General features: G+C 36.6%; 1 protein-coding gene across 1 annotated transcript in view; it reads right to left on the bottom strand.

Annotated features, from left to right (window-relative positions):
* The window catches only part of LOC125663050 (zinc metalloproteinase nas-17-like), a 30,601-nt gene extending 17,745 nt beyond the window's left edge, over positions 1-12,856 (bottom strand). Inside the window, exons 1-5 of the mRNA XM_048895368.2 lie at positions 12,320-12,856; positions 10,687-10,776; positions 7,785-7,882; positions 7,269-7,391; positions 6,948-7,017 (exon numbers count right to left, since the gene is read on the bottom strand). Coding sequence (XP_048751325.1) covers positions 6,948-7,017; positions 7,269-7,391; positions 7,785-7,882; positions 10,687-10,776; positions 12,320-12,460 — 522 coding nt within the window. The 5' untranslated portion in view covers positions 12,461-12,856. The remainder of the gene's footprint in view (positions 1-6,947; positions 7,018-7,268; positions 7,392-7,784; positions 7,883-10,686; positions 10,777-12,319) is intronic.
* Between the last annotated feature and the right edge of the window lie 208 nt (positions 12,857-13,064).

Here is a 13,064-nt window from a genome sequence, read left to right as displayed (position 1 = left end):
TGGGCCAAAGAAGTTCACATTTACATGAAAGCTTTCTGACATTGTGTAGATTCAAGTTTGCAAAAACTATGGCCTCCAGGGGTAGGTTGGGGCCATAATAAGGACTATGGTTTTACATGCAAATATATATAGAAAGTCTTCTGATATGGACCAAGGTGACTCAGGTGAGCGATGTGGCCCATGGGTCTCTTGTTATGTTTGTACCTGCACCCCTTTTGAAACCATCAGATAGCAATATGTCTATGTTCGACAAATATCTCATCGGAATCTCAGTTAAAATTATTTACCGGGACAGTCCATAGGAAATTGGGAATGATAATGTAAAAAAAATGTTCTATCAAAAGATAACCTTTGTATTTTACACAATCTAGGCTACTCAAAATCAGACTTCATAGATACTCGCCGTATACTCTATTGTAGCGATTGTGAGCGTATTTTAGGATCTGATTTTAACTAGATTGACTCTCAAGTTTGTATTTTTTATGGGATTTACTAGTATGAGATTGATCAGATTCAGATTCAAATGTGTTTAGCTAGATATATATTTAATTGAAAAATGCCTTTACAACAAAAACAAAAAACAAATTTTTGTGCATAATGTTATTTGTAAACCCCCTCCCCTTTGTTAAAACATCTACATGTACATGTAGATACAATATCATAAAATGTAAATTAGGCCTATTAGTACATGTAATTTCTTCACAACACACGTCAAATGCGAGATTGAAATATTACGGCACAAAGTTAACGAATTGTAGCATTTTAAGGTGTGAAATTTTGCCTTAATGTTTCATATTAATTAATGCAAGGTGAAGATAACGAACAGTGATCAATCTCATAACTCCTACAAGCAATACAAAATAGATAGTTGGGCAAACACGGACCCCTGGACACACCAGATGTGGGATCAAGTGCCTAGGAGGAGTAAGCACTTTAAAGCAATTAGGAAAAGGAGTTTGCATAATGATCTTGGAAAAAAAGCTTTGGAAATTGGACTGACCTTGCAATAAATAAGGTTTTATCAAAATGGGTTTTTAAAACTGAATTCATTTCCATTTTCACTATATTTTATTTTTTCAAAATATTATAGTGAAGAAATGAAGTGATGAGTCCGTTCTAAATACAGTATGATTCGAAAGATATTTCATTTAGTATAATCGAAGTATGTAATGGGTGACATTAACTTTTATGTGCAATTGCAAACCCAGTGCATACAATGTCGCATTAAAGCATTCAGTGGTGGATGTAGAGAGGGATGGATTGCATCCTCTTTTTGGGGTTGAACTTTTTATAATTAAAATGCATCCCTCCACTTGTTTTGTAGAATGCCCAGTTAATCATCACTTTGCACTTTGTTTGGAATCAAACAGGATGACGCGTCAGGGTTGATGGAAACGTAATCCTTGTTAATTAAAGTGTCGCTCACTGATCCTCGTGGCTTGTCACAAATCTCAGTGCCTCTTTTCAGTTTCAGTGTCCAAATTCTTCGACATTTAGGGTCTTTAATCCCTGTCCCGATTTCACATTGCAGTTCAAAGCAGCGCATTGTACCTTAAATGCAGGACTTTTCTATGTAAACACTACAAAAGCCTATCAATGCAATCGAAAGTTGTCTCAGATGACGTCATAAGCTACGAGCGATAACTCACGTCACAACAAATTTATCGATTGCTCAGGTAAAAGTTTGATAGCGCAGTGTAATCTACGCCAAGTGATTTTTATTAAAATTGCCATGAAAATTAATCCATAAGTGTACGACATACATTTTTCTGTATAAAACTCAAGTTTTAGGAAAATCATCGTACTTGACCTTTAAAGATGATGTTATTTAAACGATATACATAAACATCATATGCCTAGTGTACCCCAACCACAGTCAGAACCTCTATCTGTATCATGTCTTCCAATTCTGCATGACAAGGCATTTAGTTTTTAGCTCTACTGAGCCGAAGGCTCAAAGAGCTAATCATATGGCCATATGTCTGGCGTGCTTTTTGGGAAAAGGGCTATATCTCAAGAACCGCTTGGCCAATTTTTTGTCAAATTTGTCACAGGGTATCCTTGGCCCAAGGGTATTCATTTCTATTAAAACTAGGGTTGTGACCCTTTAACAAGGGAAGATAATTAGGAAAATGCAAACAAAAGTAGTGGTTGCTAAAAAATCTTCTCAAGAACCACTGGGCAAATTATCACCAAACTTATGCATAAGGATGAGGATAGGTTGTAGATAAAAAAAAAATTCAAGGCATCATCCTGGGGCAAAGGGTGTGGTCTCAAGGTCACTTCCAAGTTGACCTTAAATTTTGTTTTGTTAAAACTTTGATATTTTGCTTAGTATAAGGACTAGGATAATCAAATTTTGTCAGTTGATGCATCTTAGGACCGAATATCATGTTGTCTCAAAAGTAGGTCATGGTGACCTACTTTTTGAATTCGCAGATAATTATTATTAAATGGATTTTGATGCATATCTTAGACACTTTTGAGCTTATGATCATCAAAAGTTGTCAGTTGATGGATCATGGGACCTTAAACTGTGTCATGTGAATAGTATGTCACAATGACAAACTTTCTGAATTTTATGGCTAATCATTTATGAATACATTTTAGGTTGTTATTTTCAGATACCGAGAGGTTTAGAATCATCAAACCTTGTAAGCTGATGCGTCTAGAAGCCTCGAAACATATTTATTTTAAAAAGTAGGTCACAGTGACCTACATTTTGAATTTTGCAGACATTTAACGTAGTTCCACACTCCTATGACGTCATAAGATTGTGCAAAGTCAATAATCTAATGACTGGAACATAAATTTTGTTTGAGTCTTTTTCAATAGTTATTGTAAAAAATCTTGTTAGCCATAAAATATTTCAAAAGTCTTAGTTATATTTGAATAGTCAATGATGCGTTTCAAAATATTGAATCCAAGGACAATAACTATGTTTTCATTAAATTATTTATCAAGTCCATTATGCAATAGATTTCCTATATTTTTCACAAACATTTTACCAAGGTGATAAGGAATTATTATCTGTGTCTTTTCATAAAATTACATAAAATTTTAATCCATGAGTGGTTTTGAATAGCTCAGTTGTATGGTGCCAGACTTAGGGTTTTTTATGGGGATATACATACTCTGGAAGCTATAGATTTGAAATTATTAGGGAAAGGTATGGATTTTTTTCATAAATAACTATAACAGATGTACATCTACTAATATAAACAGAAAAAATGATATGTAAACCATGCTATAAGGAAACTGTGTCCATATTTGTTTGTTTTTTTAACATTTTGGAGAATAAGGCTAATTCAATAATTTTGCACTTATTATACTAAAACTTGATGAACATATTGAAAATGACATGTGTTTTAGTTATTGACATGTTTCTTGATAAATAAATGCAATTCAAAATTTGTGTTGCTGTTTTTATTTTAAAATAACAACAGATAACTGTTTCCAATGAATTTCATAAAAATCTACATAGGGGTACATTACTTCAGTAGTGTCTGTAATGAAAATAAATCTGGAAATCCTTAACTAATTTGCCTTTTCTCATTATTCTGAATGTTAATCTATTGATTCCAAACAAAAAAAATGCTACCTAAATCCCAAAAATCCAGGACTATGGACCAACCTTAAATTTCACATTTTCAATTTTAGATGCATATTTTGGACACTATGAAAACTAGGATCATCAAACTTGGTCAGTTAATGCATCTTGAGTCTTCATAGTCTGTTGACCAAAAAGTAGGTCACCTTGACCTACTTTTGGAATTTGACGGCTATATTTTAATCTTTCAGATACTATTTGACTTACAATTATCAAACTTTGTCAGTTGATGCATGTTGAGTCTTCAGAGTGTGTTGACTAAAAAGTAGGTCACAGTGACCTATTTTTGGATTTTGACAGCTATATTTTAATATTTCAGATACTATTTGACTTACAATCATCAAACTTTGTCATTTGATGAGTCATCAGAGTGTGTTGACCAAAACGTAGGTCACTGTGACCTACTTTTGGAATTTGACGTTTATATCTGAATATTTCAGATACTATTTTACTTCATTTATCAAACTTTGTCAGTTGATGCATCTTGAGTCTTTGGAGTGTGTCGACCAAAAGTAGGTCACTGTGGCCTTCTTTTGGAATTTGACGGCTATATTTGAATACTGTTTAACTTGTCAGTTGATGCATCTTGAGTCTTCAGTGTGTCGACCAAAAGTAGGTCACCGTGACCTACTTTTGGACAGTTACATTTAAATTTTCAGGTACTATTTGACTTAACATCATCAAACTTTGTTAATTGATGAATCTTGGTTAGTGAGAATTTTTGCCTGTTCTACAATGTATCAGAAGAGCGATTCTAGGCCCATGGGCCTCTTGTTCTTAAAGATGTGCGGCTATAGAAATTACTTCTGAAAATTTGTCAATGTGTGGTAGTTTTCGCCACTTAATTAAGGACCCAAGGTTGTAGGAGTCCTGAAATGTACAGTTTAAGTCCCCCTTGTCCCAAAGATGATTTAAATTTTAAAAGAATTACATAGACTTGTAGTTACCAAAAAGATAGTGGTGACGTTGACGGACGCAGATTAATGGGTATGTGACCTAAAATCTTTTCATTAAAGGTGAAGATAACGAACAGGGCCCAGTTTTTCGAAAGCTGGTTAACTTTAACACAGTGGTTAAGTTTAACGCAGTGTTAACTCCTAACCAAGTGATTAGCTAACACAATGGTTAAATTCTGTTTTTCGAAAGCAATTTAACACATTGGTTAGTTAACACTGTGTTAACGGAGTTAACCACTTGCTAATCATTTGATTACCCATAATGCACATGTACTTCCTATGTAAACAATAAAAATGCAGGAGTAAATAAAAGTCTTGTTTTGGGAGATAGCTGATGAAATGTTCATGTATTGGTTAGTTTCGAAATACATGACAGTGACTGTGAGCCATGCACTTATACTTGTATAAATGCATTTATTATTCTATTCATTTTTAATAATCATAGAGCTATTAGATATAATGATATATACTAGGCCTTTAGAAATCTAGTTGAGAAAAACGGTGCTTATGTTGTAGAAAGCAGGCTCATTGCATAGTTTATCAAAGTGGGAGTTTATAGGGAGTCGAACAAGTTGACTTCACAATTGTCTGAAAATACTTGACAAGCCAAAACAAAATAATTTATACACACACCCCTAAAATGAGTTGTTCTGTACGGGCCGAACCTAAAATCCTAAGTTGCGTGATGGGGGAGGGGGTCGGTTTCATCATTTATCAGTAAAATATACGGGTTCAGTTCAAGCTTACATTTCAACTACCAATCACTGGTGCTATGATATGAAAAAGCGGGGAAGGGGGGGGGGGTGTCAGACTTTGCATGTAAAAATAACATTAAACTTATGTTGTCAGAAATAAGGGGGTGAGGTGCTACATGTTTTGAACTAGGAAATAAAACATATGGTTTTCTATATTGTTTGATTCATAATTGGACAAAATCTATGGGAGGGGTTTAACGACGATGCTAGCCTATAAAAAATTCTAAATTTCTAAGAATATCTTACTTTTTTTTTTTTAAATACTCTTTAAAAGTCTTATTTTCCCCAAAAATAGTTAAAAATATTCATGATAAATAAATTTACCTTATGATAGTCTGTTCACTAACATATCTATAGCATTTTATATCTCTGTTCTTTTTATGCATTTATTTATTTTAATATTCTTTTTATTTTAAACATAACACTTGATCCACCACTCCATTTCTACTAAGGGAGATTAATCTGGAATATCAACAATGAAAAACTCTTCTTCCTAAGTTTGTGTTAACAACTATTCTGTATTAGCCTGAATTGAATACTGTTCATATTAGATAGCCTTCACAAAAGAAAATACATGTATGTACGTTTCATGCATGCAAATCTTCATTTGAATCAGTTGTAAATGATACAAGGGATTTTCAAAAGGTCAAGGCCAGTGCAGACGGTGTTTTTAAAGTTGGTGTTTCAATGGAGATTATCATCATGACCCAAGGGCCTGCATGCACTTTGACATTTGGAAGCCAAAAATTAGGTAAACTTACATCTTAAGCATGGGTCCTGTTGCAGGATTTCATATAAGTGAATATAATACGAGTTTTATTGACACCCCCCCCCTCCTTATGAAAGTTTCTGCCGAAAGTATCTATCTATAGATGCGTGCAAGATATTGCCACTGACAGAAAAGTGTAACACCATCATCCAACTGTACTAGTTTTTTTTTCCATTAGCTGTTCCCCTTAGGTAAATTTCATGAGATTTGACGAATATATCAATTTATGACAACATAAACAACACACCGTCATAGTTCAGCGTCAATACACACCTCAGAATGTCTAAGCCTTTGAAATTTTCATGATTTTTGGTCTGAGGCGGACAGAAAATGAAGTCGGCGGCCATTTTTAACCACTGTGTTAAGACTTAACACAGGTACTGGAGGTGGATTAAAGTTAACACAACGTTAACACAGTGTTAACGCAAACTCGCATTTTGAAAAACAGTTAATCGCATGGTTAACTTTAACACAGGAGTTAACACCGAGTTAACACTGTGTTAAAGTTAACCAGCTTTCGAAAAACCGGGCCCAGAGATCAATCTCATAACTCCTACAAGCAATACAAAATAGAGTTGGACTAACTCGGGCCCCTGGATATACCAGAGGTGGGATCAGGTGCCTAGGAGGAGTAAGCATCCACTGTCGACCGGTCACACCCGCCGTGAGCCCTATGTCTTGACCAGGTAAATGGAATTATCCGTAGTCAAAATCAGTGTGCCAAGAACGGCTTAACATCCTAACTTTCAAAGGACAATAACCATACATTCACAATACACAAACCCCTACAAATGTTATATCACCAACGTGTCTTACAAATAACGAATTCTGATTTTTTTTCTGTATGTCTACTTTACCGTGGTACATCCATAAGCCTGGATAGAAATTGGTTGAGCACCTCCAATCTTCCCAACATACGAGTAACACCTACAGTGATATAGATATCAATATTAAACATACGATTAACACCTACAGTGATATAGATAGCGATATTAACCTAAACGTCATGTACTTCGTATAAAGTGTTTTGAAAATATTCAATAAACAAGTTTAAGGTTGGAGTGGTTATTTAGAAATATGCAATACGAGTCATTTCACAATTCAGTATAAGAGAAGAAGTCAGTCTCTTCTCTTCTTATCTTGCTAACTTTCACGTAAGCCTTTCTTTGTCAACTGACCCTTTGTCGTTAATGAATTTGACGTAATTCTCCTCGTTCGTTCTCTCTATCCATTTTACGCACGAATTTTCTTCAATCTGCTTTATTGAATTTGCTAGCAAGTCCTTCAGTAATGAAAGTTCACTTTCACCTTAACGAAAGAAATTAAGGTGGTTAAGTATAGCCAGTTAGTTCTAGCCAATTATGACGTATGGTATGACATGTTTGTTTTTTAATGAATAACTGTAACATGGGTTAATGTTATACAATACTATGAATAAGTTAACTGAAGGGTTTACTCGCGGATGTGTTTATTACTAATAATAGCTGAAGTATAGAGTGATCTAACGATTACCGTGTCACGCCATGTAAATCATGGCACACACAGACAGACAGATAAAGTCTTTTCTGGACATCTCACTAACCTATATGAAAGTAAGTGTAGCGAGAATACAGATTTAACTGTCTAGAATATTCTAAACTGATCTACTTTGGTTAAAATTCTAGCGATATAATACTATGTAATAAACACGATACACACTTCCGGCGTAAGTGGAGGCGTCAATGGTGTAGGGGATTTTTCCATCCGACCAATAAGAAGCCGTCTTCTCGAAGACTCTCTTAAAAGCGCCTTTCTGAAATGACACAAAAGGCTCCTGGGTTACAACACTCGCCTAAGTTATCCTGCTTAATTCAATAATAGATACTTAATTAACGTAGTTTCACACTCCTGTGACGTCATAAGATTAATTAATTAAATTAATAATCAAATACAATTGTCCCACATTGTCCAATTACGTTTTACGGACAAGATATTTTAAATGTTATAAGGATAAACCTTACATTTGATTATATATTTACTAATTGTGTTTTCTATCGCCTAATGATTTCAGAATGGTAAATGGATTTAATTTTTGTAAGGTGTTCTTAAGTTCTATTAATAACGCGTTGTTTCGGGAAGTGTTCTGGCGTTCTATTGATAACGCGTTATTTCGGGAAGTGTTCTTAAGTTCTATTGATAACGTGTTGTTTCGGGAAGTGTTCTTAAGTTCTATTGATAACGCGTTGTTTCGGGAAGTGTTCTTAAGTTCTATTGATAACGCGTTGTTTCGGGAAGTGTTCTTAAGTTCTATTGATAACGCGTTGTTTCGGGAAGTGTTCTTAAGTTCTATTGATAACGCGTTGTTTAGGGAAGTGTTCTTAAGTTCTATTGATAACGCGTTGTTTAGGGAAGTGTTCTTAAGTTCTGTTGATAACGCGTTGTTTCTGTGTTCTGGCGTAATGCGTCACAGTTCATGCATTTTTGAAAATCTGTTTCTTAAATGAACATAAATAGGAGGTATACTGAACACCAACAAAGAGGTACACATTCAAAAAAGTCAATTCTCTCTGCCATGTCACCTCTTCAATTATTTTGTTAACATTTGTTAGGTAGCAATACGACGTCTTAATATCCGTTATTCTTTGTGACATCTTTATATTGAAATTGAAGCATTCTATTCTGTTTCAGGTTGATTGATTGTATCTTGTTTAACGTCTCTCTCTCTCTTGAGAGATTTTTCACTCATATGGAGACCTCAGCAAGACCGGTAGGCATTTACGGTCATTGAGCAGTGAGGATTCTTTGGCGTACCACACCTACTGTGAGGACCCGTGACATTCACACCTCATGTCTGATGCCGAGTGTTTGGCGATGGAACTGTCACTACCTGTTTTAACGACTTAGGTCTGTCGCGGCCGAGATTCGAACCCCGGCCTTCCGCATGCGGGGCGAACGCTCTAACCTCTAGACCACCGCGGTGGTTGATTGATTAAATATTGTTTAACGTCCCTCTCGAGAATATTTCACTCATATGGAGACGTCACCACTGCCGATGAAGGGCTGCAAAATTTATGCCTATGCTCGGCACTTTAGGTCATTGAGTAGGGAGAGATCTTTATCGTGCCACACCTGCTGTGACACTGGATCTCGGTTTTTGCGGTCTCATCCGAAGGACCGCCCCATTTAGTAGCCTCTTACGACAAGCTGGGGGTACTGAGGATCTATTCTAAACCGGATCCCCACGGGAAACGTTAACAACAGCTTCATCGAGAACAACTGACGCCAAGCAAACTATTACAGGGCTTGAAGCTAACGTTTTACGTCACCAGTCCAGCCGGACTAATGGGGTATAATTTCAATCAGTCCGCTGAAAAATTTACCAGTCCAACATAGTTTTCCAGAAATGATTAAACACATTTCATTAATGTTATTAAAAGGAAATTTAGCTCTATATGTCATAAACAATATTGTAACACTTAAATGTGGGATTTATATTTACAAATCAGATTTGTCTGATAGGTCTACAGATCGAAGCATGCTAAATGTGTAAATTTCACAAGTATATTTTCCAAAATGATGCTTTAGAAAATTAACTCGTCAGTCTCATCGGACTGACTAAAACAAGTGTCAGTCAGTCAGCCAGACTTTTAACCAGTCACGACTGACGGGCATATGCAAGGTGAAGATAACGAACAGTGATCAATCTCATAACTCCTACAAGCAATACAAAATAGATAGTTGGGCAAACACGGACCCCTGGACACACCAGAGGTGGGATCAGGTGCCTAGGAGGAGTAAGCATCCCCTGTTGACCGGTCACACCCGCCGTGAGCCCCATATCCTGATCAGGTAAACGGAGTTATCCGCAGTCAAAATCAGTGTGCCAAAAACGGCTTAACAATCGGTATGAAACACGTCAGACAGCATTTGACCCAATGCGAGATTGTATTGACGAACTAGATCGTTATAACGACCATAGAATTTGCGAAATGCTGACTTCAATCGAGACTGTTGAAATCCCTGTACCATCAACTTGTTTGTCAGTAGCTTACCTCGATTTAAAAACTGACTATACCCAGAACAAGCTCTTGCATATCGAATCAGTTGAGATATATCAACACCATATGCAGGTGATAATGGAATATTGCTACATAAATGTGGGAAGTTGACGATGGAGAAGCTGAAATCATCCCGTTCGTCATACAGTTGAGTTGTTAGTTTGCCGTTAATGTCTACTTTCAATAAAATATCTAAGTATGAAGCATATGTTAATTTCGAGCACTGTATTACCAGAAACGCTCGCTTACGTCATCGAATTCTTCTATCTGGGACCTTCTGGCATACTGTATACAGAGTTATTTTCGCCCCGTGTTATTTTCGCCTTTCTACACTTACTGACGGTTTCGCTCCGTTTTAAATTCGCCCAGACACAGTTGTGTTAAAAGAAAGATAAGAGAGAAAACAATTTCGCTCAGTTTTAAATTCGCCTACTGACAAAAAGAGCGAAAGGGAGGAAAATAAAACGGGGGTGAATATTTACCTGTACACAGTATTTAACAGAGCACTGTGTTCATTGTGGGACAGATGATATGGTCCGTTACGGACAGTTTGACATACCGTGTATGACCTGGTGTTCTTTGCGGGGGGTGCTCTATCGTTATTGTCCTCCTTTTGTTCTTCCTTGTTTTTATCCTGCATGTTTTTTGGCTACAAATCAATGCATGTAATGTTTACTAATGAGTTTCATATTCATAAATCTGACGACATTTGCTATCAACAAAATCAATTTAGAAATAATGCCTAAAGTCACAATTAAGCTTTCTTTGCTGATATACAATGATGTATGCTACAACATTTACAGATTCAGCGTTTAACATTGTATAATCCACCTGTGAAGAATGACGCCACCTCCAGGATTCCAACAGATTTAGTCTTGCCTTCCTGCTGCTCTCGTTTACCCTTTTCCCTCAACCTAACCACCCTTACCCTTTTCCCCTCAATCTAAGTACACTTTCACTTTTCCTTCAATTTAACCACCCTTACCTTTTTCCCTCAATCTAACCACCCCTACTAATTTTCCCTTAATCTAACCACCCTTACTCTTTTCCCTCAATATAACCATCCTTACCCTTTTCCCTCAATCTAACCACCCTTACCTTTTTCCCTCAATCTAACCACCCCTACTAATTTTCCCTTAATCTAACCACCCTTACTCTTTTCCCTCAATATAACCATCCTTACCCTTTTCCCTCAATCTAACCACCCTTACCTTTTTCCCTCAATCTAACCACCCCTACTAATTTTCCCTTAATCTAACCACCCTTACTCTTTTCCCTCAATATAACCATCCTTACCCTTTTCCCTCAATCTAACCACCCTTACCTTTTTCCCTCAATCTAACCACCCTTACTAATTTTCCCTCAATCTAACCACCCTTACTCTTTTCCCTCAATATAACCATCATTACCCTTTTCCCTCAATATAACCATCCTTACCCTTTTCCCTCAATCTAACCACCCTTACCCCTTTCCCTCAATATAACTTCCCTTTCCCCTCAATATAACCATTCTTACCCTTTTCCTCAATCTAACCACCCTTACTCTTTTCCATCAATATAACCATCCTTATCCTTTTCTCTCAATCTAACCATCCCTACCCATTTCCCTCAATCTAACCCCTTTTCCCTCAATATAACCACCCTTACCCTTTTCCTTCAATCTAAACACTCTTATTCTTTTCCCACAATCTAACCACTCTTACCCCTTTCCTCAATATAACCACCCATACCCTTTTCCCTCAATCTAACCACCCTTACTAATTTTCCCTCAATCTAGCCTGCCTTACTCTTTTCCCCTCAATCTAACCACCCTTACACTTTCCCCTCAATCTAACCACCCTTACACTTTCCCCTCAATCTAACCACCCTTATCCTTTTCGCACTATCTAGCCACCCTCACAGTTTTCTCTCCATCCAGTCGTCATAATATCTCTTCCTCCACCTGACCACTCTTATCCTACCCCCACCATGTGCTCACCATAACCTTTTTTTCCTCATCTGGCCAACCTTACTCTTTTCTCATCTGCCAACCTTTATATTCTTTTTTCCATTTGGTAACACTTACTTTCCACCTGGCCCTACCAACCTTCTCTCTATTTAGCTACGCTTAGCTTTCTCTCCATCTGGACACCCTTACATTCTTATCTCCACCCCGCCGTCCTTACCCCCTTCTCTCCATAATGTCACGCTTACCTTTATTTCTTTACCTGGTACCTCAACCCTCTGACTTTCAACTTCGTCTTCATCGTCAGATTCTGGGTCTAGTTTCTGATGAAAGAAATACGAAACTGTGTATAAAAAGATGTTTCTAGGAATTATTTCAAGTTTCTTCATTTACTTTTAATACCCTGGTATACCCAATACCCTGCAAGGGGGAATTGGAAACGGTCATAATATGTCAAACTGAAGCAATACATTGAATATCGTAAAATGTTGCAGAGAATCTCGTCAAACTGTAGGGTTTGATGAAAAGGGAGGGTCACTGTCGTATTATAATGTTTATTTCTGTCAAACTTGTAATACAATACGAATCCCGAGAATTTCAGAAGTATTCTGTAAAAAAAAATAAAAATAACAACATACACTTGGAAAGAGGGGAGGGGGCAGCCGGAGAAGAAGTTGGTTTCACAATTCTCTGGAAAATTTTATTTGGCAAAATTTAAAACTGAAATGATGATTTCAGCTTCTCCATCGTCAACTTCCCACATTTATGTAGCAATATTCCATTATCACCTGCATATGGTGTTTATATATCTCAACTGATTCGATATGCAAGAGCTTGTTCTGGGTATAGTCAGTTTTTAAATCGAGGTAAGCTACTGACAAACAAGTTGATGGTACAGGGATTTTCACAGTCTCGATTGAAGTCAGCATTTCGCAAATTATATGGTCGTTATAACGATCTAGTTCGTCAATACAACCTCGCATGGGGTCAAAT

The sequence above is a fragment of the Ostrea edulis genome, chromosome 8 (assembly GCF_947568905.1).
Source record: "Ostrea edulis chromosome 8, xbOstEdul1.1, whole genome shotgun sequence".
NCBI classification, from domain to species: domain Eukaryota; kingdom Metazoa; phylum Mollusca; class Bivalvia; order Ostreida; family Ostreidae; genus Ostrea; species Ostrea edulis.
This window is presented reverse-complemented; position numbering and strand designations above follow the sequence as displayed.